The following is a 26,717-nucleotide window of genomic DNA, read 5'->3' on the forward strand; positions in this document are numbered from 1 at the left end:
GGAACTCCTTTTTCACAACATGTTTTGACCTATGACCTAGTCTCAACATAACATACAATGAGTTGAAAATTAATTTCCTCTAATAATTGTAGAACTGGGTGTGGGATAACCAACTGTTCATCCTTCAAAATATAAGGAAAATGCCTTATAGAGAATACTACTATTTTCATTCAATTATGCAAAGATACCTCCCCTTTATTGCCTCATTGTGGCATGGAAGTAACTACTAGATTATCAAAGGTCATATATGTCAGTAGAACACAAACTACTGAATGGAGGGCCAGGCTAAGTGAGCAGAAACTCTTCACCAAAAAGTTGTTTATTAAACTGGCCAACAACTCTTTGGCCACAACAATTCATGAAAACATCATCTAACATGTAGAAGGTCCTTGATCTGTGCTGGTGGAAGGATGGCACAAGTCAGTGGAAACACAGATCTTTTGAAGTATACAAGGATTACCTAAGTGCAACTTGCCATTTTGAAGAGAATCCAATTAATTTGAACATCATTCTAAACCATTCTCACAGCCACTTCTTTAAAGCTGTATTTACTATTTCTTTGAAGCTTCTATTATATAAACCATATTTAATATCAATTGGGAATTCAGATCCACGCTATGCACAAATGAAATATTTGTTGAATACAAACTATTTGAGTAAAAACATCCTTTCCTTCCAGCAGGTCAGCTTTCTGTGGAACAGGTGAGCCAAAAGTACAGTACAGAAAACTTGGGCTCTTGATTTTAAAAGTAAGGGGTGCAGTGGAGAGAAGGGATAAAAAGAAAGTCCTCATTAAGACTGCATCTCTTTCTGCCCAATGTTAGGTGATATTCATTAGCCCAGTTACATTATTGGAAGTTTCCTGAAGTGGAAGAAAGTTATTGTAAAAGAACAATCTCTAGAAGGATAAAAGCATTTGTTTTCTTATCTAGAACATGACTGGTCAGTAATAGTGTTATTGTGTTAAGATATAATCCACAAATTCTTACCATAATTCATGCCAAGAAACTAAGTAAAAAAGACATCTTTAAAAGTCCCCCAAACTATCCTTACAAGCAATTCAAAATTCATACAAAACTGGATAAAATTAATCATGCCATGCAGCGCTTTATAGTTTAAGGTCTCCATGTATTTAGAACTATTATCTCAAGGCAGAGAGCTGGCCTCAGAGAGTCAGGAGGACCTGGGATCAAGTTCATCCTCTAACACATACTGGCTTTGGGATCCTGGGCAAGTGATCAAGCCTCTTGGCACCCAGGGCAATTTCCTAAGACTTTAAGTTTCAGACCAAGTGATGATCTGCATTGATAGAGGGAGTTAAGTACTGGGAGTAACCAGTACTGATGAAGTTATACAGTGTGTAACAACAAAACAAAACAGAACAAAAACAAAAAATACACTCAGTGGTAAGAGTTGTTCTTGCCATCTTATAAATAAAGCAATTAGCCTGATCATTTGAATGATTATGGACGAACGACTCTCATGTGTAAGCATCATCTTTAGGCCACTAGGGCTGACTTTGTAAATAACTGCTGTGAACTTAGGACCAATGAGTCCTGAAATAATACCACCCCCACTATTGTTTAAATGTCCCATTTTAAAAATATTCAAATAACAAACTCATGCAATGCAATTAAATGTTACTTTGGTGGTCCACATGGTAGTCAGAGACAGGAGCAGCTAGGTGGAGCATACATAGAGCTCTGAGCCTGGACTCAGGAAGATGTGATTTCAAATCTGGCCTCAGACCCTTAACTAGCTGTGTGACTCCAGGCAAGTCACTTAAGCTGTTTCCCTCCATTTCTTCACCTGTAAAATGGGGATAATAATAGCACCTACTCCTCCCCCCACCCAGTGCTGTTGTGAAGACCAAATGAGATAACTAAGCTCTCAGCACAGTGTCTGGCACATAGTCAGTGCTATAAAAATGTTAGTTGCTCTTTTTATTATATCAAAATTCTTACTTGTATCCTTACAACTGGTCATTTTTGAAATACTAACTTCTTGTAGTAAAATAATAATTTTTATCATCTTTTCCTTCTTTATAACTGGTAAAAGCAGGACTGTGTCATTCATTCTGAAAAGTTTCTCAAAATTCTGAGAATCAAGTATAAGTCCTATGTGATCCTTATCTCCTTGTGACACTGAAGAAAAACCATATATGTACCTATACTCACTTAGGAGAATTATAATAAACATACTTTAACATGGAGACTCCTATGATGATCAGAACACTAGAGAGCTTAGGCTTCCTAATGGATAGGATGATTTTCTTTTTATAAAAGGGTGGAGGGGAAGGTAGAATGGATGGGATTTTATTAATGTAGCAGCTGATGTAAATTGCAGGGAATTGAATGACATGTTTTATTTTCATATCAATTTTCAGGATTTAAAAAAGAAAAAATTCTGCTCATTACAAGAAAACAAAAACTAGTGATATTGATATGTTGATGGTCATACAATACCATGGCAGTCTTATTTAAAAAAAAAAAAGATTACCCACATTGCTTCTTGGAGGACAACCAGATTTGTAAAAACCAAGATACTTTAAGTGAATCTACTTTTTATATTTGTCAATGTTTTTAAGTATCTGCCCTCTATGATCATACTAACACCAATGAATTGCACATGAACATTCAAGTTGGGTTGCCATGGAAATTTTATTAATCCATATTTAAGATATGTGGGTAAATACAGAGAAAGTAGAAAAAAATGGTTAAATCTGAGTTCAACTATTATTCCTACTAGCAATGTTATTTTTCAAATGTAGCTAACCAGCTCTGTGGGTAGTGAACTAGTTAATCATCAATGAGATACATTATGAGTTAATCAGCATTTAAGAATATTTTCTTAGAATTGAGATTCAGCAGGTGATGGTAAAATAGCAACAACAACAACAAAAACTTCTTGTCTATAAAGACACTGACAGAAGAACAGCTCTCAAGGACAAAGCCAAAAATAGAATACAATTTGCTGATGGTTTTCTCTGTGTTTTTTAATTGAAATTTGATATGAATATCACTTAGATGTAAATGGTGGACCACTATCAAATTACTGCCTGCAAAGCCATGGGGAGAAAGAATGAGAGTAAACGCCATGCTGCCATGCTTAGCCAATCTTTCTAAATGCTCTTTAAAGGGGAAGTGGGAAAGAGGAGGCTCATGTCATAGCACATACTTACAGGAGTATTGGACTGTTCGGTCAGCTTTTGCTCCCACATTTTTAGACGTCTCTCTCTTTCCTTCAGCTCCTGCTCTTTAAAGCTGAGATCTCGCTCCAGTTTCTTTAGTCTCTCAAGTGTTGCCTCGATTTCACATCTGTACCAGGACAACTAGGTAAGTCTTGGCTTTTCTCAGCAGATATAAATTGTTGAAAATTTCTATCAGAATGTTAAATAAAGATCTAACTCAAGCAAGCATCATACAATATTTAGTTACCTGGAAGAGGAAACCTTGATGTCTTTAAAAACTAAAAGGTAAAATTCAATGTTGGAATAATACACCAAATATGCCTAGCAATTTCCAAAAGTTCTCTTTTTAAATAAATTTAAATTTTATCACGTGTTTCTTTTGAATAACTAATGGTACCATTGATAATATTGAGGACTCATTTCCAAGGGCTATAGGGAACTCATTCAAGAGCAATTTCCCTAGCAGATAAGTGGTCACAGGATAAGAACAGGCAGTTTTCAAAGGAAGAAATCCATGTTATCAACCATCATATGAAAAAATGCTCTAAATCACTAATAACTAGAGATATGCAAATTAAAATACTTTGAGGTCCTACCTCATGCCTATCAGACTAGAAAAGATAAACAAAAGAGAAAAATGTCAAATGTTGAGGGGGGGAGTTTAGGAAAACACGTAAAGCAGTGAATTGTTGGCAGAACAGTGAATTGGTACATTCTGGAAAGCAATTTGGAACTTCACCCAGAAAGTTACCAAACAATGCATTCCCTTTGGTGTAACTATACCACCACTAGGCTTATACAGCAAAGAAAAAAATAAAGGAATTTACATAAACACAAAATATATAGCAATTTTTTTTGGTAATTTATGCACATGGTAGAATACATGCTGTAAGAAATGATGAAATAGACAATTTCAAAGGAAACTCAGAAGATCTTTATGAATTGAGGCAGAGCAAAATAAACATAATTAGGAGAACAATTTATACAATGAGAAAAACTACTTAAAAAGATTTTAGAAATCTGGTTAAGATAGACTACGCATCCAGAAGAATGAAAATAGAACACACCACTCATCATCTGACAGAGAGGTGATGAACTTAAAATGCAGAGACACATTTTTGGACATTTGTTTTGCTGGACTATGCAGCTATATATATATATATATATATATATATATATATATATATATATATGTATATATGTATATACATATATATATATATATATATATATACACACACACACATATATACTAACAGACTTGTTCTTTTATCTCATTTCTAAAATTTACTCAAGTAGTGGAATAGTGGGAGGGATAGATTAGTAAAACAAATACTTGTTACTTGAAAAAAGAACAAATCTAAATTCTATTCTTTGTCTCAATTGGATAACTACTGAAAGGAGTAAAGAGTAATTTGAGAATTCCAGTAATAGCTGCTTTAATTTTTTTTTTTGCTTTTTAGTAAGGCAATTGGGGTTAAGTGACTTGCCCAGAGTCATATAGCCAGTAAGTGTTATGTTTCTGAGGCAAGATTTGAACTCAGGTCCTCCTGACTCCAGTATTGGTGCTCTATACACTGCACTACCTAGGTGCCCCTGTTTTTAATTTTGATAGAAAGTCTCAGAACTAACTTAATTCTCACTTCAGGGACACTATAGAGTTTCTTATTCTTTTCTTTTTTAAAATATATTTTTATTTACTTTGTTAACTCTCCCTCCTTCCTACCCTTCCCCCATACCTTGAGAAGGCAAACAATGGTATCAATTATGCAAAGTCATACAAAATATATTTCCCTATTAACCAAGTCACAAAAGAAAACACATACATACAAGCAAGAGAAATGAGGTAAAAATAGTGTGCTTCAATCTACGTTCAGAGCTCATCAGTTCTCTCTTAGGACGTGGAAAGCATTTTTCATCATGGGTCCTTTGGAATTGTTTTGGATCATGGTCTTAATCAGAGTATCTAAGTCTTTCACAGGTGATCACTGTTACAGCATTGCTGTTATTGTGTACAATGTTTTCCTGGTTCTGCTCACTTTGTATCAGCTCATATAGGTCTTCCCAGGTTTTTGTGAAGCCATCCCACTCATCATTTCTTACAGCAATTAGTACACCACTACAATCATATACCACTACTTGTTGAGTCATTCCTCCACTGAAGGGCATCACCTCCATTTCCAATTCTTTGCCACCACAAAAGGAGCTGCTATGAGTATTTTTTTTAACATATAGGTCCTTTCCCCTTTTTATTGATCTGTTTGGGATACAGACCTATTAGTGGTATTGCTGGGTCAAAGTGTATATACAGTTTTAAAGCCCTTTGGGCATAATTCCAAATTGTTCTCCAGAATGGTTGCACCAGTTCACAACTCCACCAACAGTGCATTTGTGTCCCTATTTTTCCATATCCCCTCCAGCATCTGTCTTTCACCTTTTCTGTCCTGTTAGCCAGTGTGATAGGTATGAGGTGGTATCTCAGAGCTGTTTTAATTTGCATTTCTCTAAACAATAGTGACTTAGAGTATTTTTCATGTGACTATTGATAATTTTGATTTCTTTTTTGGAAAACTCCTATTCATATCCTTTGACCACATCATAGTGCTTCAAGTCCAAAACTTATTATCCTGTCTTTCCAGAAACCTCATTCTATTCCTTAATATGTACTCTAAACTCTGGCCAAAATGGACTACTCTCCTCCATGAATATATCTCATACTTTCTGCCATTGTTCATACAATTTTCTATACTTATAACGTCTCTACTTTCTACATGAAGCCTTTCTTGGTGTTTTCACCATCACCAACCACCTCCCAAACCTAGTAACAACTTTTTCCCAATGGACATCACAATGCACTGTTTTCCATTCACCATGTATAATTTTATATTATAATTATATGTATGTGTTAACCACAAGGGTTGGGGCTATGTCTTACCTAAACTCTATGTTTTCCTCAGCCTAACATCATGCTCTGCAAACAGTAAGCAGTTATTAACTGTGTTTTAAATGGAACTGAATTGAATCATATAGGTTCTTAACCTGGGGCCTGTGAACTTGGTTTTTAAAGACAGATAGATGGATAGATAAATAGCTGTATTTCAATATAATTGGTTTCTTTGTAATCCTATGTGTTTTATACCTTTAAATACATTCTTAGAATGTCATAGGTTTTACCAGAGTGTCAGAGAGGTTCATAACACAAAAAAACATTAAGAACTCCTGCTCTCAGAAATAGGAGTTCTTTCAGAAAGGTTTTTGGAACCTATAGTTAGAGACTCAGGTACCAGAAATCACACAAAGCTTCACTGAAAAAATTATATTAGATGTTTCCTTTCTCTTTGCAAAAAAAAAATAATTTTAGTTACTTCCCCTGAAATGATCCCTACTGACTAAGTAGTTTTTTTGTATCTCTGAGGTCTGAATGAGCACCCCACATGGGATCACAGAATTAATTATTTGGCCCTAGAGGGGTTCATTTAGTCCAATGCTTTCACTTTAGAAACTTGAGGCCCTGGAAAGCTAAGTGACTTGCCTAAGGTCACATAGGTAGCAAGTGGCAGAGCTGGGATTTAAACCCAGGACTTATTATTCCAAATCCAGTACTCTTTTTTAATGCCTGTAAATGTCATTATTGGTCATTGGCAAGTCCAAGGCAAAACAAGGAAGGAGGAAAAAAAAGGAGGAGAAAAAAAACCATCAGTAGGGACATGCAAAGACAAAGAGACCAAAAAAGAGGAGAAAGATGTTTATGATGGTTATAATAGTCAAGCGCTAACAACAGCTATTATAGGCACTATTCAGAAACATCTTGTCATAGGTAGCCAAACCTTTGGTTTAGGAAGTTGAAAATGAAGGGTGGCTGTACCTAATTAAAACTGTTAACTGCACTCTAAAGCCTGGCATTTCACTCCCAGGGAAACTGAGAGTAAATCAGTGCCCTGTTGTGGTTCCCTACTCTAATAACTACATGTATATGCCTAAATATAGTCTGAGCAGCATAAACTTCTCCATGGAGCAGGTGTCAAGGTAGGTCTAAATTTGGACCAAAAACTTTATATCCCACTAAGATGGAATCTGGCAAGCAATTAATATCATAATATGCTTTAATCACATTAGGTACTCTGAAAAGTGCCTTGTTAAAACAAGTGAGGCAATTAATGTTAAAAAGCAGCTGCTTGTGCCACCCTCAAGCACTTATTCTTTGTGAATCAATCATGGGGTGGGGGGGGAAGAACCTATTTCCCTTTGTGCACCAACACACGGGGATAGCACGTTGAAAGTAAGTACATAAACCACAAAAATAGCATCACTAAATACTTTGCTTTAGCAGATAGGGCGGGCTAGCCATGGAGCCAGAAGATTCAAGTCTTGGTTTGGACAAATACTGGCTCTGTGACTATGGGAAAGTCACTTCATTTCTCAGTGCTCCAGACAATGCTGTAAGCCTGTATCTAAACTGAAGGTGAGTTGCTGTCCTAAGTCTGTCCCTCTACAGTTTCCACACTTAGAGTTCTCTATACCAATTAAATCACAAATATAGATTTAAAAAAATTCCTCTACTAAAGATCGAAAAGAGGAGCACTGAATCATCAATTGCCTAGGATTTGTATTAACATGAAAAAAAATTCTAAAATTTGTCCTTGGGTTTTGTGACAAAACAAAACAAACAAACAAAACAACAACAAAGAACAACCCCAAAACAAAACACAAAAAACTTTATTCTCATTCCCAGGGAAAGTTTTTTGGAGTGTGTGTGTGAGTACGTATTTTAAATAGATGGATAGGGAGAATATAATAGCCAAAAGCTCATGCCCCTTACCCTTCTGTAGATCCTACAAGAGGTAGGTAGTTAGTGTTCCTACCATTTGGAGCATTCGCTTCTCTTGCCAATTATGCTGATCTCTCCAACGTGTATTTTTTAAAAACAGAACAAATGGCTAACAAACACATTTTTGCTTGTTAAGGATTTATCCCTAGCTTCAGGACTGAAAACCTTATGTCTCTACCCGCTGGGATCTCTAATTTCCCTGGAAAATCAGTCAACATTTAAATAAGTTATAGGCTGTTACACAGACAGACAGAAACAAATAGGTTGAAGGCATGAACATCTCCCATTTTTAATTTGTTTTAATTTGTTTCCCTGTGCCTCCCAAGGCTAATGAGAGTACCTGACGCCATGTGCCGTGAGGGCTGTAATACCTGTGCTGGCAGGACAAATTAAGAACAGTGGTCCCCCTTGCTTTGTTGATACCCTCCCTAGCTCAACCTCAATGCTACTTAAATGTAGTTTTTAGGTGTTTTAATCTATGCAAATTATGGTTTTCTCTTAAGCCAAATCCATCTAAGGTAAAGTCCTACTAACAGCAGTTTTTCATGTCAAAATCATGCACTGTACTATAATTATCTTTTTCATTAGACAGAAACTTCTGTTAAAATAAAAGGTCAGTCTGCAAAAGAAAAAAAACTCAGCCACATTGTGTATTTTGATAAAGTTGTATGGCATAATAAATCATCAATGTCATCAGAGGAAAAGCTTTATTGTCAAATAAGTGCACAAATTCACAAATACAGGAATCTAAAAAGGGTCAGACATGGCTGATATTTGTTTCCCCTAATTAATCTTTAAGCCATTGCATTGTGTGACTCAAGAGCAACTATAATTTGTCACAAGATCAACATTCTATATATGATTTTTACATATACAGAACAAAATCCAAAGATTAATGGTCTTTAATCTTTTTGGGTTTTCTTCTCATGATATTGCAATCACCAGTGGAGAACACTAACAAACAATAAATTGCAGAAAGCATGGAAAAAATACACATACTAAATCTGATTTCTCTTACACACACACAGACACAGACACACACACCACATACCTCAGCCATGCAAATTACCACAGGCCTTTGGCCTAAAAGGATTTAGGCAACTGTAGGAAACTAAGACTTCTAATGAAAAAGGAAAATATTACCCAGAAGACATTTTCTGGTTCCCTAATACTTGTAATCATGAACTCAATCATTACTAATTTGCTAGTAAATAATGAAGCATGATGAAAATATTGTGGCCTAACATATTTATGAAAAGTTTTAAACACTTAATTTCCTTTCTACCACCCAGAAAGGCAGTGGAAAGAATCTAATTTCAAGAAGACTCAGTAGGCATATTCAAACCATGTATTCAGCTTATTTCTGAAAGTAAAGTTTCACTTCATGTATGCCATGAAGCTTTGTTAGGTATAGAAAACTGTCAAAATTCCATAATTTCTAAAGCACTTGCTGAAATTTGACTCTGGCTAAAATTGGGTATTTGTACACATAAAAAAAATTGAAATGTGATAAATAATGGATATTTCATCCTAGTCTTTTTGAGAAATTAAGATGTTAATGTAACTAGGGGTTCAAGCCTAGCATTTTCATAAGACTTTCTTCATTGATAGAAAGAAGATTACTCAGTGCTATATACCTGCCTGAGGGGGAGAGTTGAAGAGAATGTGGAATGAATTGTGCCTTCTCTGACAGCTAGAAGCCAGAAACCAGGATGTTTCCTCTCCCAAGCTCTGGCTAGCTCTGCCCCTCAGGTAGGCACAGAGCATAGAATAATCCATCTTGCCACTAATAAGGAAAGCCTTATACAAATGTCAGGCTTGAGTGCCAGATTATATTAAGAAACACCTGAATGTTAAAATTTAACTAAAAAGCTAAACTTTTAGTCTGATTCATCAGAGTGAACTTGCCCAGAACTTTCTATATAACTTTAACTAATTTTATATCAAACTAAAGGTCCAGCCTAATAAAATACCATAAAACTACTGTGTAGTCTTTACACAAGTTTTTTTTTCCTCACAAGTTTTACATAAAAGATTGGCAACCTATAGAAATGGTGCCACTGAGTGGCATATAAGGCAACTGTTAGTAGCACATCACTTTTCATTATATTACTTTCCTTTTATACTTTTTCCCTACTTTTTCCTCTCTCCTTCTTTTGAACTTTTCTCTCATAAAAATTTGAAACAAAAGAAAACAAAAACCTCAACTTCTGTCCTCTTTTTCTCCTTAGGTATGGCATAGAACTAAGAACCCCGGGTTAGGAGTCAGCAGACCTGAGCTCTGATCCTAGCTCTGTTCTAGCTTCAGAGTTGGACAAGTCATTTTGTTTCTCTAAGCCTCAATTTTCTCATCTGTAAAATGGAGATGATATCCACCTGCCTACCTCATGTACTTGTAGTCAGATTCAAACGAGATAATGGATATGAAACTTCATTACACATGTCTATACCACTATAAGGTATTATTATCTTACTTTTTATGGGACAACTCATGAGCACTACTTGCCTCTCCCTCAGTGGCATTAAAGGGTAAAGAAGTTGCTGACCTCTATCTTAGAAAGTCTCTTTTAAGACTTTGGCCTCCTATTTTTCATCTTTGTCCTAGTTGTCTGTAAGATTATGATAAGACTCCATATCTGCCTCATGCGGTATACATTTTAATTTAAAACTGAAAAATGTTTTGAAGGTCAACGACATCATCCAATGATGTCTACTGAAAAAAAAATTACAGTAGAGTATTTTCCAATATCAGTGTTCTTCTACCAAAAAAAAAAAAGGAAAAAAGAGGGGTGAGTTGTTTGTACTTCATGTCACAGAAGACAGGTGACAAGATTTAAGTGAATTATTGACTAGAGAATTATTTTAATAATTCAGAAAATTTTCAGAATAAAATGTGCTAATTTAGGAAGATAAAATTTGTAAGTTTTTCCTAGGCAGGTACTTTATGAAACAATGTTATTTCTCAAGTATACCCAAATAAAAGAAGGAATTTCAAATACTATTTATTCCTAGGGTGAAAACTTTTGGCACCAACCCCTAAATCTCAAAAAAATTTAGTATATGAACCCTAGAGAATTGCTTTAGGCCCATAGAGGTTAAGTGACTGGCCTAGTAAATATTAGAAGTGGTAATTGAATCTAGATCTTCCCATCTCCAAGCCCAGTACTCCATCTAATATATAATACTACTGTTTCTTCCTTCAGTACTTTATGAAGGACCTGTGATCTTACATGTAATTTTGCATGTACTTCATCCATTAACATAAATCATAATCATTCCATGACTTAATAATTTTATGACTTCCTTAGGGAAAAAAAAGTAAATAAAATAATCCCCTAGTAGCTGAGTTTCTAGTGATCAGCCTCTCTGAAACTAGTGAAACTGGTCCTCAGACAATAGCCACATGGCTAATTATGAAAACCTTCCTTGAAGTCTTTCCATCTTGCCAGAACCTTCTAGAGCAGTGGTCCTTAACCAGGTGTCTGTGAACTTATTTTAAATATATATATATATATATATATATATATATTTTTAGGTTTTTTTTTTAGGCAACTGGGGTTAAGTGACTTGCCCATGGTCACACAGCTAGTAAGTGTCAAGTGTTTGGTCTGAGGCCCGATTTGAACTCAGGTCCTCCTGACTTCAGGGCCAGTGCTCTATCCGCTGCGCCACCTAGCTGCCCCTAAAAAATATATTTTGATAATTGTTTTCAACATAATTGATTTCCTTTGTAATCCTCTGTATTCTACTTTATGCATTTAAAAACATTATTTTGAGAGGAAATACATGGGCTTTACCAGGTTGCCAAAGGGGTTCAGCCTCTTCCCCCACCCCCAAATTAAGAACACTTGGTCTGGAGCTTTCAAAGCCTTGGAGAATCCTGGATTACCTTCATGTCATGACAAAGCATTAGACTAGTACTTCACTAGAGCATTAATGGAAGTGTGGCATAATGGAAAGAATATTTACAGCCAGAAGACCTGTTTTCTAAGCTGTTACCTACAACCTATATGACTTTGGACACGTCACTTAATTTCTCTGGGTCTCATTTGTAAAATGAGAAGTTTAGGCTGTGCTATGATCAAGTAAGTGGCTGACACATGATAATATTTAGATAGTGGAAGAGCCTTCAATAATAACTTATGTTCATCATGCCAAATCAATTAATTATATTCACAGACTTATTTGAATTTTTGTGATCTCTTCCTATTCCTATCATTTCTATGCAGTACTAACTCACTATCTACAAACTTTAAATTTGTTAGACTTCAAAGAGAAATCCCAGAGTTTGGCAATGTTTTACTTCCTTATTTCCAATTGATTTAGTAGGAAATGAAGAGAGCTTTTATTTTTCATTCCTGTTGCTTCCTTCAGCCTAGGAAAAGACCCGTTTGGATCTCTAAATTAATTCATTTTACCTAAATTCCCTGGTCTTAGTGGCGCATTTACTAAAAATAATGAAAATGAATGAGTTCAATGCAAAAGCCACAAAAACACAAAACCTCAAGAAAATGCCTAATTACAGGAATAGCAGTAGATAGGCAGCTATTTTTCTAAACGCTTGTAGTTTTAATTTGTTATCAGCAGATGGCGCAAAGTGTCTCCTTAGTGATAAGTGGAAGGGAGCTGGGGTGAAGTTACTTAGAATCTCTGCTGAGTCAGTTGAAGAATAATGTCAGCTCTAAAACATGCTATTTATACTTGAGCATCATGTGACCTGGCTCAAATTCTTCATCCTGTGCTCACTTTTTCCACTCACACGATGTAATTGCATCATTATTAAGTCTGTTTTTTACCAAATTCATAGAGTTCAATAACTTTGTAAATGTTTAAAATCTCATTTCAAAAAGAATATTCTTTGCCCCTTCTCTTCTCATCATCTACCAGTACACTGGTTTGCTAGTTTTATGACTGGGAAATAGTTTTACAGCAGTGTTCTAACTGGATGAGAGCCAAAGCTTCCTAATATAGAGTGTACACAGAGAAATGTCTGGTAACAATCTTCTCCCAAAGAAGATCTGATTTCAGTATTCTTTTCCAAACACTACAAAGCAACAAGTCCCATGGAACAGTCTTTGGGAAACTCATGTTATTTTCTGTCTACCTATAAACAGGAGAGCATATTAGGTAGGCTGTCAAACTTTTCACAGAAGTATTCACATTTCTAGAATGTACTTAAGACTGGAAATGGGGAGCTTTTTCCTGCTCCTTGGCCTGTACACAGCTGTGACACTCCCCATGCTCTTTAAATAGTTCCTATCTTCTGAGAGGCAGCATGTGGAATGGATAAAAAGCTGGCCTTGGAGCCAGAAAGAAAGGAGTTCCAATCTGGCCTGGGACACATACTGGCTCTGTGACCCTCAGCAAATCACAACCTCTTAGTGCCCTAGGAAAGTCACCAAGACCAAATATTACAAAGAAAGACCTAATTTGCAGAGGTAGAAGGATTTTTTTTCAAACAAGAGTCCTCTATACCAATTACATCACAGGCCCAATCTTTATGCCCATATTTTAAAAATAATTTTAAACTAAGCTGGTTTAAAATTTCAAAATGTAGATACTTACCTCCATTCTGCCTTATTATGCAGAAATGAGTTACACTGGTCAGGAAGGTTAGTGTCATTTGACATGGACTCCAGAATTGAAATGATTTGCTTGAATGATGGACGTTTCTGAAAAATAGGATAAGTACTTTTTCAGCAGGGATTCAAGGGAGAGATACTTTTGGTTTGGAGTTAATGGAAACATAAATATAACAATAAGTTATATTATATTATAAAAAATTATATCCTTCCCACCCAAAGATCAAAGAATCATAGATGTGGCTTTTAGACCTTTAAAGACCTTTCAATTCAACTCATCTAATTTTAGAGAAGATGGAACTGAAGCCAAAAAAGGTGAAGTGAATTGCCCCAGTGTACACTGGTCATAAGTTCCAGAGCTGGGATTTGATACATTTGAGTCCATCCCTTTTTGCCCTGTTTCAAGATAATCTACACTAAAAAAAAAATCAGATCCTCAATTCAGAGACATGTCTGGGAGATAATTTTGGAGCTACCAGTCTGATATTTTCTTCTGGAAGACAGCCTCGAGTGCATGTAAGAAGATGACTTCTCAAACTAACAAGTGCATGGAAGGGGGGGGATTATAAGAATAAAAAATTTAAATAATCCTCATTAAGGACATTGGTCATAAAGACAGAATCTTTATATAATGGCTTCTTTAATAGTGAGGGAAACTCAGTATTACTTGATAGCTCATTCACCCAAGACGAATTTTAAGACCAGTCAAGTCAATAAGTATCTATTAAGCACTTACTATGTGCCAGGCACTATGCTAAGCTCTGGGGCTACAAAGAAAGCCAAAAAAAATGCTCTCAAGGAACTCAAAGTCTAATGAGGGAACATATAAGCAACTATGTACAAATAAGACATATACAAGATAACCTGGAGATAATCTTAGAGGGAAGATGCCAGCATTAAGGGGAGTCAGGAAAGATTTCTTATAGAAGGTGGGATAAACTAACTCAACCAATGATTTCTTTGTACAAGAACTATGCTAGGCACTGGGGAAGCAAACACAGATACAAAACAATCCATGGTCTCAAAAAGCTTACATTCTACTAGTGGAGGGATATAGCACATAACAAGAAAGTAAATACGAAGTAATTTCTAAAATGGAGCATTAACCATTGGGATGCTCATGAAAGAGGAGGTGGTACCCAAACTTTGCCTTGAAGGAAGAAAATGATTCAGATAAATAGATTTGAGGGCATGGCCAGGTACGGGGAATGGCTAGCATGGAGACAGAAGATGCAATGTCAAATTTGGAAAATAGTCAAACAAAACTTGGTAGACCATACCATAGAATGTAGGAAGGAGAATAACATGAAATAAGGTTAAAAAGCCTAGCTGGGGCTTTGCTATTAAAGGTCTTCAATCCTTCAAGTTGAGGCTTTTGAATTGAATCCTTAGTTAAGAAGGGGCCATTGCAAGTTTTCCAGCAAGAGTGTGACATGGTGTGACCTATGCTTTAGGAAGACTATTTTGGCAGTTGTGTGGAGGATGAATTGGTGAGGGAGAGACACTAGAAATGGGGAGACCAATTAGGAAGACCAAAGCCTTACTGGCAAAGGCAAGACAAAATTTTAGGTTAATTAGTTTCTTAATTACTCATCCATTATGCACAAGAAGAAACACAGGTTGCTTTCCCTTTGCTTATTCTTTCTGAACTAGGAAACCTCTGGAGGGTCAATGAAGAATGTTCTTTTTTTTTTTTTAAAGAGTATCCATGCCCCAACCAACTTGTGGAGGCAATATTGAATACTCTTAGAATGACAACTTGCTTTTCCTCTTAGTTTCTATATTTTATTTACTTTAGTACCACAAAGATCTGTATTTTATTGGTGTAAGTACTCTTTTTGCTGAAACAGACTATAACACTGCAACTTAGTTGAAAATCTGTATAAGTTGCTGTGATTGGGAAAACAAAACAAAACAACAACAAAACAAAACTCCATGCAATAGCTGGTGAAGAGTTTTTTAGTATTGAGCTAAGCTGATGCTTAGCTCCTAGTTGGCTAGTCTTTTAATTATTTGTGTTTTTTTAATTAGCAATTTTTATTTTCTTGATAACCATTTGTTCATGCTCATTATAATAGTAGCAGGCACATCATTATGTGTCAAATGCTATGTTGGGCATTCGAGATAAAAGAAAAAAAATGTCCTAGTCCCTATCCTCAAGAAGCTTACATTCTACCAGGGTAGACAACTGTACACCCAGAAATATAAAAGTAGAGACAAAACAAATACAAGGTAATTGGAAGGGATTGGCACTAAGCCACAGGATTGCTCTGAAAGGGCATAAGGGGCAGTAATGAAGAACGCTGGGTTATCTTCATTCCAGGACAAGACATTGAAGGATTTTAGTGAGGAATGTTTTACTTAGTATGGGGTGGGGGTGGGGGAGAATTCCTAAGCCACTCAAACAAATAAACAAACAAAAAAACGCCCACTACTTTCAAAATCATACTAAGTGCACAACTTTGCTCCACATTACAGCTTCTTTTACAGCTGGAAGAAAAAAAGAATGGTACTGTTCAGTGAAAAATGGAAAATGCAGCACTGAAATGTATTTCTTTAGAGAGCAGTGACTATACTACTCCATTTGACAGACTCTAGCCAAGGTTGAGACAAAAGGTTAAAACAAAAATGGAGAGAGATAATAAAAGGATGATGCACATTCTGTCTCCATCATGCCTCATAATTATACCATTTCTGAACAAATTACAGTTGCAGCAATTAAAACATGCATTTTAATTTGGGAGCACAAAAACAAGTAGGAACAGTGTTGAGGTGCCTCTCTTTCTCTTGGGAACTGAGTGCTTCCTACTTTATGAAGATGGGTAATTTCTTAGCTTCCCACTGAAATAAGAAACCAAACTAAGACAAACATTCAGAGTCCAGACATCATCCCTTTCAAGTGAGTTATTTTGACAAGAGTTGGCAGTAGTCAATGGATGCAGCTCAATGAAAAGTGTGCAGGCCAGAGACTGAGAGCACGTGGAAAACAATGAAAGAATTGTTTAACTAACCCCAGGGAGTATATACGCTATTTTCCTTCCTTCATCTTTACCACCGACTTAATCTCTCTGCCGTTTATCAGGTTTAATGTAGTATTTGTGAGGCTACAGTCACTCATATGGGAAATAATTATAATATCACAAACAGTGGATTTTGATTTTAGGTAAAAAAGCAGCTAGCAGGAGCCCATGAACTCTGAGATAAAAAGCACTTTATCTTTAACTACTTCATGAAAAATGTTTTTTTGTTTGCTTTTTGTTTGTTTGTTTTTTACCCTCAAACTCCTAAATTCACAATGGGAAAGTTAGAATTTGTTCAAGAGATTATATCTCAAGATCAAATGATTACTATATGTGGCTGAATGAAACTAAGTACATGCACATTAGTATTATGGTCAAATTTGGGTCTAAATTGCTTCAAAAGCTCTTCTAGAAAGGTTTTGGTATTTATTCTTTTTAAAAATTTGGCTTTGCTTATGGGTTCTTATCTATTCTCAAATTCATATTTCTAGCTAATTTGGCTCAAAATGCTATATTTTAGTTTGTACTGACATAATCCTAGAGTGACTTGACACCTACTTAAAACCAACCATCATTTATGTCTACTTATCACTCAATAAGCATTTATCAAGCACTTACTCTATCTGTGGTAGGTACTATGCCAGGTACTCTCAGTAAAATAGTCTATGCTCTTGAAGAGGTGATATTTCATTGGGGGAGACAATTGATATATATGTAGTTGTGTACAAAATCCATACAAGACTATTTTGAGGAGAAAGGCACTAGCAAATGCTTAGTGGTAGAAGAACATTTTTTGAAACATGGGCTCTATATTTTACTATAATAGGCACCAATAAGCAATGAATTTTCTATTTAAACCACTCATTAACACAATGGTGTCAAACAAATAGAAATGGGGGACAGCAAAGTATACCTAAAGATCCCGAAGATCACATGTTGACATAGAAACTCATAAATGTTTATATATTTCTTTTCTTTTTATTAATACATCAACACATTAAAATGAGACTGAAATTATATTGTAAATGAGTTAAGCCACATTCAGTAGTGTTGTGGGCTACTGAGGGCCTGCCCGGCTATGCATTTGACACTTCTGTCACACAAACACATGAAAACAACATTCAACATAGACTACTGTCTATTGGTTGAGCAGTTACTGCATTCCAGCTTCAGAAGGAGGCAGCAAATGTACAAGTCTGCATTTTTGGGAGTCTGATTTGTGTGGCTACTTAATTAATATTTCCTGAGTACCTACTGTCTCCCAGGGGAATACAAAGTATAAGATAACACTCACTGCTGGCAACTGTTTAGCAGTAAAGTAGGCATACCTATAAAAATCAGTAGCATTACAAAGTAAAATATAATATAGGGCAAGTGGATGAGAGAGAGCAAGCGTGAGCTAACTGGGCAGCTAGAAGAGTTTCAGATTGATCCAGTGCAGGAGATAAGACTTGAATTGTGGCCTGAAGAAAGTCAGAGAAGCATAAAACGGTGGGTGGGGAGAGAGACAATGATTTAGTGGCAAGAAAATCCAAGACAAGTTTAAGATACAGTGAAAAGACTAGCTAGAAAAAAATTATGTAAGAAAGTAGTGGGTTGGATCAGACTGTGTGATTGTTACAAAGGTACTTATGATAAATTCACATACCCCCCTACCCTTTTATTATAATAAAATGACAGAGAGGTAGGAAACAAACAAAAAGCTTCTGAAAATTTGCTTTGAATGTCATATGGGTAGAAAATGAAAAATGATCCTTTGGTCCTTATTCCTCAGAACACTATGGTTTAGCCATTCCCTGCTACAGCTCCATGAATATACATACACACACACACGTATGTATGTATACATACACACATATGTATATACATATATAGCTTTAAAATTCAAATCCTAGTGTATACTTCTGTACCATAATTGGTCCAAATACAGACTGACCTAAGTACAGAGCATGACCCTAAAATGAGCTCTCTTTGATAGGATAAAAAAAATAGCTACAACTATATATACATATATAATATAACTATACATATCTATGAAATACATATATATACAAATAAAAATAATATAGATTACAGGTCTGCTCAAATTTTATACAAGTCAGATTTCACAAAAAAAAAAGAATGACCTATTTTCAATCCAACACAATACTGAATGGATTTTCTTTAAGAAATCAAAAAATTTCACTTTGCAGACTAATTTTTTTTTTACAAAGTGACTAGTTACAAAGGTATACAAAACAAATTCATATACAAAATGAGATGAAATTTTTAAAAATTAAATTTCTTGGTATCACAAAACCTGAAAAAAGCATCAAAAAATCTTATTGTGAAAAAAATTTAAAATTACTGTCAAAATGTCAGATTAGACAAATACATGTGGGGAAAGTGGTAACTTATCCTGATATACTACACATGCTCTAGACTAGTCTTGAAAATTGTCATTTACTATTAAAGTAGATAAATAGCTAACAATATAAGTGCGTCAGTCAATTTTTCTAAATGGACATTTTTGCTCTCAGCTCTGGGCATTTTCTCTGGCTTGTCCCCTATGCCTGGAATGGTTTCCCTCCTCATTTCTGCCTCTTGGCTTCTCTGGCTTCCTTCATGTCTCAGATGAAATCCCACTGTCTACTGGAAGTACTTTTCCTGATCTCCTTAATTCTAGTTCCTTTCCTCTATTGATTATCTCCACTTTATTGTGTATATAGCTTATTTGTACATAGTTGGTTGCATGTCATCTCCCCCATTAGACTGTGAGCTCTTTTACTTTTCTTTACATTCCCAGCCCTTAGCACAATGTCTTGTTCATAGTAGGTTCTTAACAAATGTTTATTAACTGACTGACCACAGTAGAAAGTTCTTTGAGGACAGGGAAGACCTAAGCACTATCTTTCTTGCTTTTGAGTCTCCAGTACTTAGCACAATGTCTGGTAGATAGAGCGTGATTAATAAATTCTGGTTGGCTGACTGATTAGAATTCTTCAAATTAAATTCTAGCATGCTTTCAAACCACTGAGACTTAATATGGAATAAAAAAATCATAATCAGGCACATCCCTACATGATTTCATTGATTCTGAGAAAACATACTGTTAAATGAAACAACATTACAGGGGGCAGTGAGTTTCATAGGAACAATGTCATAAATGCCACAAATGTAAAGACATTTTAGTGCGCTTGGGGAGGGGGTTGTTTGCTACAATGTATCAAAGACGTTATTGTGAAACATTTGTCTGGGCAATATTGTATGGAACATGCCTATTCTTTTAAAGGTCTGCTATTTGTACAATCATTGGCTCTTATAGCAATGCTAAAACCTGACAACCAGTATCTTCATCAGTACAGGAGCTCAATGGCTTAAAGGTTTACTGGTTTAATAAGCCAACTCTGTTAAAAGTGACAGCCCTTCATTTACAATGTTTTTAGTAGGTTGTTGACTTCGGCACTTAACTAATTTCATGAACATACCCTTAAGTCATTGATACTGAAAGTTGCAAAGAAAATAGATCTTTGATTTCTCAACTGAAATAAATAAGGCAATACCACCAGTTTGCAGTCCCAATTCTCACCTCTATGGCTCTTAGCTTCCTCAACAAGAGAATGTTAGAGAGACTATAAGCTTCACTTGACTGGCAGTCAAGAGTTCTGACATAAAATTTTTAAGAAAGAGAGAACCCACAATTCCTAAAGGTCAAAATGTAGTGTATTGGAATAAATAAATAATTTGATTACTATGGGGCTTAGATTCCAACAGCAGCAACACTTCAGCTTTACTGCTTGGTGAAGAGTTAGGGGTACTATTTACATTATGAAATGTAAAATCTAAACTGAAAAACACTTAAAATCATTAACTCTTTAACATACCTTTGAATCGGCTTCCCAACACTGATGCAGCAATTCAGCAAAGCTTCTGGGGCAACTGCTGGGAATGGTTAATCTCTGCATTAGAAACAGGATTTACTTGTTAATTAAGAAAAAACAATGGTTAGTTTAACTAATGCTATTTTTTAAAAAAGTGAACAGTAGCTTGAGTAAGATTTGCAATGTAAAGCTACTGTTAATATAGACTAGAAAAAGATTCATAACGACTGTGCTTTATATGTCTCTCCTCCCCAGTTAAGTCACAGGAGAGCAACAGGTAAAATCCAACAAATAGAAGTCAACATAGGAGCAAGTCTAAAAGGAACTATGACAGGTCTGAAAGAATCCAGAGTGTGGGCAAGTTGGAACTTACATCAACAATGAAAATAAAACCCATGGCTCTATCACTGTATTTCTTCAGGTTGCTGATGAAGTTTCAAACTATAAGGAAACAAGCCAGACAGCAAGGAAACGAGTTTGGCTTTTGGCAATAAGAATATGACTGGAGGTTGGGGGGAGGGTCTTTAGCCTGTGAGATCACAGAGCTAAATTTAAAGAACTACACATTTTTTTTTCAGCAGTATGTGTAGACACACTAAAGAACTGCCTGAGAAAATCAGACAGGAGAAACCTAATACAGCTTGATTCACTATTACATGGTTTGGGACATACGCTCAGTCAAATCATGTCTCCCCAAAAATAGCAATTGCGTACAATGAAAGTCTGATATAATACAATTAGCCTATGTCAAGAAAAGCAGTTCTGTTTCAGAGTTATGAAGGGGTTCTACTGTGTGTTTTACAAAAGGGATTTTCCAAATCCAGATTTTAAATAATGGAGTCAGTCAGACTTGGGAGGGGCTACAAATATGGGGGAGGGGAGTTCCTTTTTTTAAAATCAGCAACAGGTTGATGGTCTATATCTAGCTTAAGATATCTTTTAAAAGCTGCAACAATAAAAAGAAAGAAATTCCTGCTTTATCAGAGGGTATGCAAGGTACTTAGATGTATTCCAATCTTGACACTTTGTAAGCATGGTGAAATAAGACGTATTAAATTATACCTTAAAAAAACCCAACAAAATGTAACATACAGAAAACTCTAAACACTTAGATTATTAAAATAGCCAGGCATTTTTACCTTTCCTTTTAAAAAGTGTAAGCTATTTATAGAAGGGGAAAAACCCATTAAAATAATATATAGTCTAATTATAAGTATGAAATTGATTGTGTCTTTTAATTCACTCAAGTAGAAATGTTAACTTTAAAACATTATTAAAAGAATTATCTTGACATGGCAGGTGCATATGTCTCTTATTCTTATAGTACTTGCAAAGTTGGATAGTAGAATATATCACTCCCATTATTTCTTAACTACATTAACTTTTCAACTAGATATGTAGGAGGCAATATACAATGTAACTTATTTGTCTTTAGAAAAGTTACATTTGGAAACACTGGATAAATCTATAATCAGATATTTCATATTTATATTTGGTTTAGTGGTTTAAAATAGTTTTAAAAAAGCCTGAAGATATTTACATTATGATTATACTTTCTATAGATTTCCATAATACATTTAAAAGCATTCTGAAATAATAACATTTTATAAGTACCATGCTTTTGGGCAGAGCCAAGATGGTGGAAAAAAGGTAGCAACTCACCTGAGCTTTCCCTCAAACCCCTCTGAACACCTTTAAATAATGCCATAAAACAATTCCTGGACCAGCAGAACACACAAAAAGGATGGGGTGAAATAATTTTCCAGCCAAAGACAATTTATAAGGCTGTCAAGAAAGGTCTGTCACACCTGGGTGAGAGTAGAGCGCATATAGTTCAGGCTATGCCAGTACAGCCCCTGCCCCAGCAAACCAGGAGCAGGCCTTGGGAGCCACTAAATCAACAGTGGCAGCAGTTGCTCCTGGAGTTCTCAGCCCACAGATGGTAAGGAGGTCAAACAACTGGTCATAAGGGTAAGGGGTCTCTTTGCTAGCACTGAGGCAGGACTCTGTTGCTTTGCCTATATTCGAATCTGGGTCACAGTCCTGGGTGGCAGTCCCAGGGTGAGGAGGAGCACTAGCACAGCAGAGTTTGTCACCATAGTGGAGCAGGGACCTTCTACACACTTCCAGGGTAGAAAAGAGAGCTTGTGGTGACTCACAGACCAAAGAACAGGCCATAAGAGGAGTAAACACCTATCCTTAGATCATACCACCTTGGAAGAACTGAAAACTTAAAGGTGCCTAGAAGTATCTCTGAAAATAGCTGCACAAAACCTCTGAAACTTGGGACAATGCACTCTCCACACAGGAAGCAGAGCCTTACTTTAACAAAGAGTTAAAAGATAAGAAATAGGCTGGGAAAATGAGCAAACAACAGGGAAAAAAATTCTGAGCATACAAAGTTACTATGGTTACAAGGAAGCTCAAAGGATATACTCAGAAGAAGATAACAAAGTCAAAGCTCTTACATCCAAAGCCTCCAAGAAAAATATGAATTGGTCTCAGGTCATGGAAGAGCTTAAAAAAGATTTTGAAAATGAAGCTCAGAAAGGATTTGAAAATCAAGGTAGATGAAAAATTGGGAAGAAAAATAAGACTGAAGCAAGAAAATCATGAAAAATGAATCAACAGCTTGGTGAAGGAGACACAAAGAAATATTGAAGAAAATAACACCTTAAAAAAACAGATTAGGCCAAATGGAAAAAGAGGCACAAAAATTCACTAAAGAAAAAAAAACACTTTAAAAAGTAGAATTGGCCAAATGGAAAAGGAGGTACAAAAGTTCACTGAAGAAAATAATTCCTTAAAAATTTAAATTGTGCAAACGGAAGCTAATGACTTCATGAGAAATCAAGAAACAATAAAAAAAAAACCCAAAAGAATGAAAAAATAGAAGACAAAATGAAATATCTCATTGGAAAAACAACTGGTAGAGGAAATTACAATTAGCAATAGTAACCGTGAAAAAAAAATTTTGAAACAAGTTTCTCTGATGAAGGCCTCACTTCTCCAACACCTAGAGAACTGAGTCAAATTTATAAAAAAAAAAATAAGAGCCATTCCCCAATTGATAAATGATCAAAAGATATGAACAGTTTTCAGATGAAGTAATCAAAGCTATCTATAGCCATATGAAAAAATGCTCCAATTTATAATTGATTGAAGAAATGCAAATCAAAACAATTCAGAGATACTGCCTCATACCTATTAGATTGGCTAATAGGACAGAAAAGGAAAATGACAAATGTTGGAGGGGATGTGGGAAAAATGAGACATTAATGTACTGTTGGTGGAGTTGTGAACTGATTCAACTATTCTGTAGAGTAATTTGGAACTATGCCCTAAGGGCTATAAAACCATGCATGCCCTTTGACCTAGCAATACCATTACTATGCTGTATCCTAAAAGAGATTAAAAAAAAAAGGAAAAGGACCTTTCTGGTGGCAAAGAATTGGAAATTGAGGCGATACCTATCAATTGGGGAATGGCTGAACAAATTGTGGTATGTGATTATAATAGAATTGTACTATAAGAAATGATGAGTAGGATACTCTCAAAAAAACCTGGAAAGACTTACATGAGCCGATGCAAAGTGAAAGGTACTGTGGACAAAGTAACAGCAATATTGTAAGATGATCAGCTGTGAATGACTTAGCTATTCTCAGCAATACAGTGATCTAAGACAACTCTGAAGGACTTATGATGAAAAATGCTATCCATCCCCAGAGAAAGAACTGATGGTGTCTGAATACAGAATGAAGCATACTTTTTTTAACTTTATTTTTCTTGAGTTTTTTTCTTTTCTTTTCTTTTTTCTTTTCTTTTTTTGCTCTGTGTTTTCTTCCACAACATATCTAATATTGAAATGTTTTGCATGACTACACATGTATAACCTGTATCAAACTGCTTGCCTTCTCAATGGGGGAGGGGTGTGGAGGGAGGAAGGGAGAGAATTTGGAACTCAAAGTTAAAAAAAAAAGAATGTTAAAAGTTGTTTTTACACATAACTATGGGAAAATAAGGTGCTAAATAAAACCTTTAGTATTTGTAACAAATTAAAACATATCCAGATTATAAGTTAAAATATATTTTAAAACATTTGTTTAGAAATGGATTTTCCCTAAAATTATGTTGTTCCTTTTCAGAAGGAGTTTCTAAAGAAACAATTTGTAAAATTTGCTTAATTTTTTTTTCTAAAATATATCCCAAAACAATAGACTAAATTTTATAAGCGCTATCTTAAATATGGATGGTAATTCTGCTGTTTGGGTTAAACATATTTTAAAGTAAGCAAGAAGCTAAATATTTATAAAGCAGGAATTGTGCTGTCATAACATTCTGAATGAGTCGTTGGTTCAGTCTCATTAAAATGACTAGAGTGGATTTCCAAATTTGTTACAAACTTGAACTTCTTAGTAATGCCCAATCAATTTCCTGCCTGCCAGGCCTTTTAAAGAATTTATTGCTAATTCAGCATTGCTTTGGATTGCATTTCTGATACTCACTAGTTCAATAAGTTTTTCATGTAGAATCTTTTTAGGATTTCAGGGAACTCTATAAATTTTATTTTCTTTAATGTAGAAAGGGGCTTTTAATCTTTCTTGTGTCATGGACCCTTTGGCAGTCTGGTGGAGGCTATGGTATTCTTTTCTCAGATTATTAAAGTTTTTAATTACGTAAAATAAGATTACAAAGGAAACCAATTATACTGAAATGCAGTTATCAATTTTTTTTTAAACTTCATGGATCCCAGGTTAAGAAGTGCTGGTGTAGCATCTCAATTTCAACAGGAAATAAAATCATCTCTTCTGAAGGCCTCACAATATGCCAAAAGGAGAACTTAATGTACTAGAATGATTGCCGCTAATAGTCCAATGAGATCTTTAATCTCCGTTTGAAAGATGATAATGGAAATTAGGAAAAATTTGAATTCCATAGTTTTGGTAAGTTAATCATGTAAAAAGGGAGGAAAGCAAACATCTTTATATAGCCCAATTTTCTTCCATCTTGTTAAGAGAATTTAATAATATTCCTTCTTTGATTGACATACATTTGTTTAATTAACACAGAGTATCAGGTGCTTTGTATCATAATCTTACAGGTCACATTTCCCATAAACCAACTGGAACACATCGCTACCTTTGTAAACAATGGCTCACGTATGAGTGAGCTAGAAATGGACCTTGACGACATAAAGGAATTTTCTACTTAATAAAATAGTTGCATGACCAGCCTATAGTTCTGTTACAAAGTCTGAGAGGAAAGAAGGGCTTTAAAAAATGGTTATCCCCAAATCCTAAAGCTAATTCTCCAAAGCCAGCTTTCAAATTCCCTTTCACATCCTTCACAGCTACTCCATTGTCTTGACTAAGCTTTGGATCCACAATTGTACCTTACCATCATTCATGTGGAATGCTGTTTTCTGATTTCAAGCATTCTCTTGTACTACACATGTTTGGGGAACACATTTATTCTTGGAAGTACCTTTTCTCAGATTTATTGCAAGAAAAGTTAAAAAGAAGAGATTGCATTTCATTTTGAACATCAGTTATTTTCTTCACTTTCATTTGTAAGGCCAGTACCAAACATCTAGCCACCTCACTAGCAAAAATCCAACTGTCAAGCCCCTCATTTAGATCTCATATGCTTAAGAAGTCAGTTCTTTTGTGAATGTGTGACCACTTATCTAATGGTATACCAGGAAATAACATCACAATTAAATAAATCCTTATTAAACAAAAAGAAAGAAATATTCTCAACCACAATTTTATTTTAAGGTTTCCCCCCTTATAATCAGCAAATATGTTTTCCCCCATTTAATTAGCTAACCAGAAAACTTCTGTCATCCCCAATAAGTCTGAAGGACAATTTGCAAGGTTATCCTGTATTAAGTGTTTGAAAAGTTAGAAACTTGGTTACTACTAGTCAACAGTCCTTTTTTGGTTTACTCTAACTTCTTCCTGTGAGTACATGGAGATAAGAAGCAATATAATACATTTAAAGCATGTTTTAAAAAGTTTAAACTGTGCTACTCCCAAATCTTTCTCTTTTTTTTGACTATTTGTTAATTTACTCTATAGTTGCCTTAGCCACTTCTGGGAACTGGTTAGAAAAGATTTGAAAATCATGAAGCTATATGAAATAAAGCTATATTGTACAGCAAAGACAATGGCATGCTTCCATAAGGTTATCTACGTTCCCATAATACCTCGATATTGAATGCTTCATCCTTATGCT

General features: G+C 35.3%; 1 protein-coding gene across 4 annotated transcripts in view; it reads right to left on the minus strand.

The window, feature by feature from the left end:
• The window catches only part of MAP3K20 (mitogen-activated protein kinase kinase kinase 20), a 209,649-nt gene that overhangs the window by 58,943 nt on the left and 123,989 nt on the right, over nt 1–26,717 (minus strand). For all 4 annotated transcript variants that reach the window (XM_020990990.2, XM_020990989.2, XM_078146970.1 and 1 more), the window contains exons 9-11: nt 20,484–20,558; nt 13,584–13,690; nt 3,182–3,317 (exon numbers count right to left, since the gene is read on the minus strand). In XM_020990990.2, the coding sequence (XP_020846649.1) occupies nt 3,182–3,317; nt 13,584–13,690; nt 20,484–20,558 (318 nt within the window). The remainder of the gene's footprint in view (nt 1–3,181; nt 3,318–13,583; nt 13,691–20,483; nt 20,559–26,717) is intronic.

This window comes from Phascolarctos cinereus, unplaced genomic scaffold, assembly GCF_003287225.1.
Source record: "Phascolarctos cinereus isolate Bilbo 61053 unplaced genomic scaffold, phaCin_HiC Scaffold_726;HRSCAF=1367, whole genome shotgun sequence".
NCBI classification, from domain to species: Eukaryota; Metazoa; Chordata; class Mammalia; order Diprotodontia; family Phascolarctidae; genus Phascolarctos; species Phascolarctos cinereus.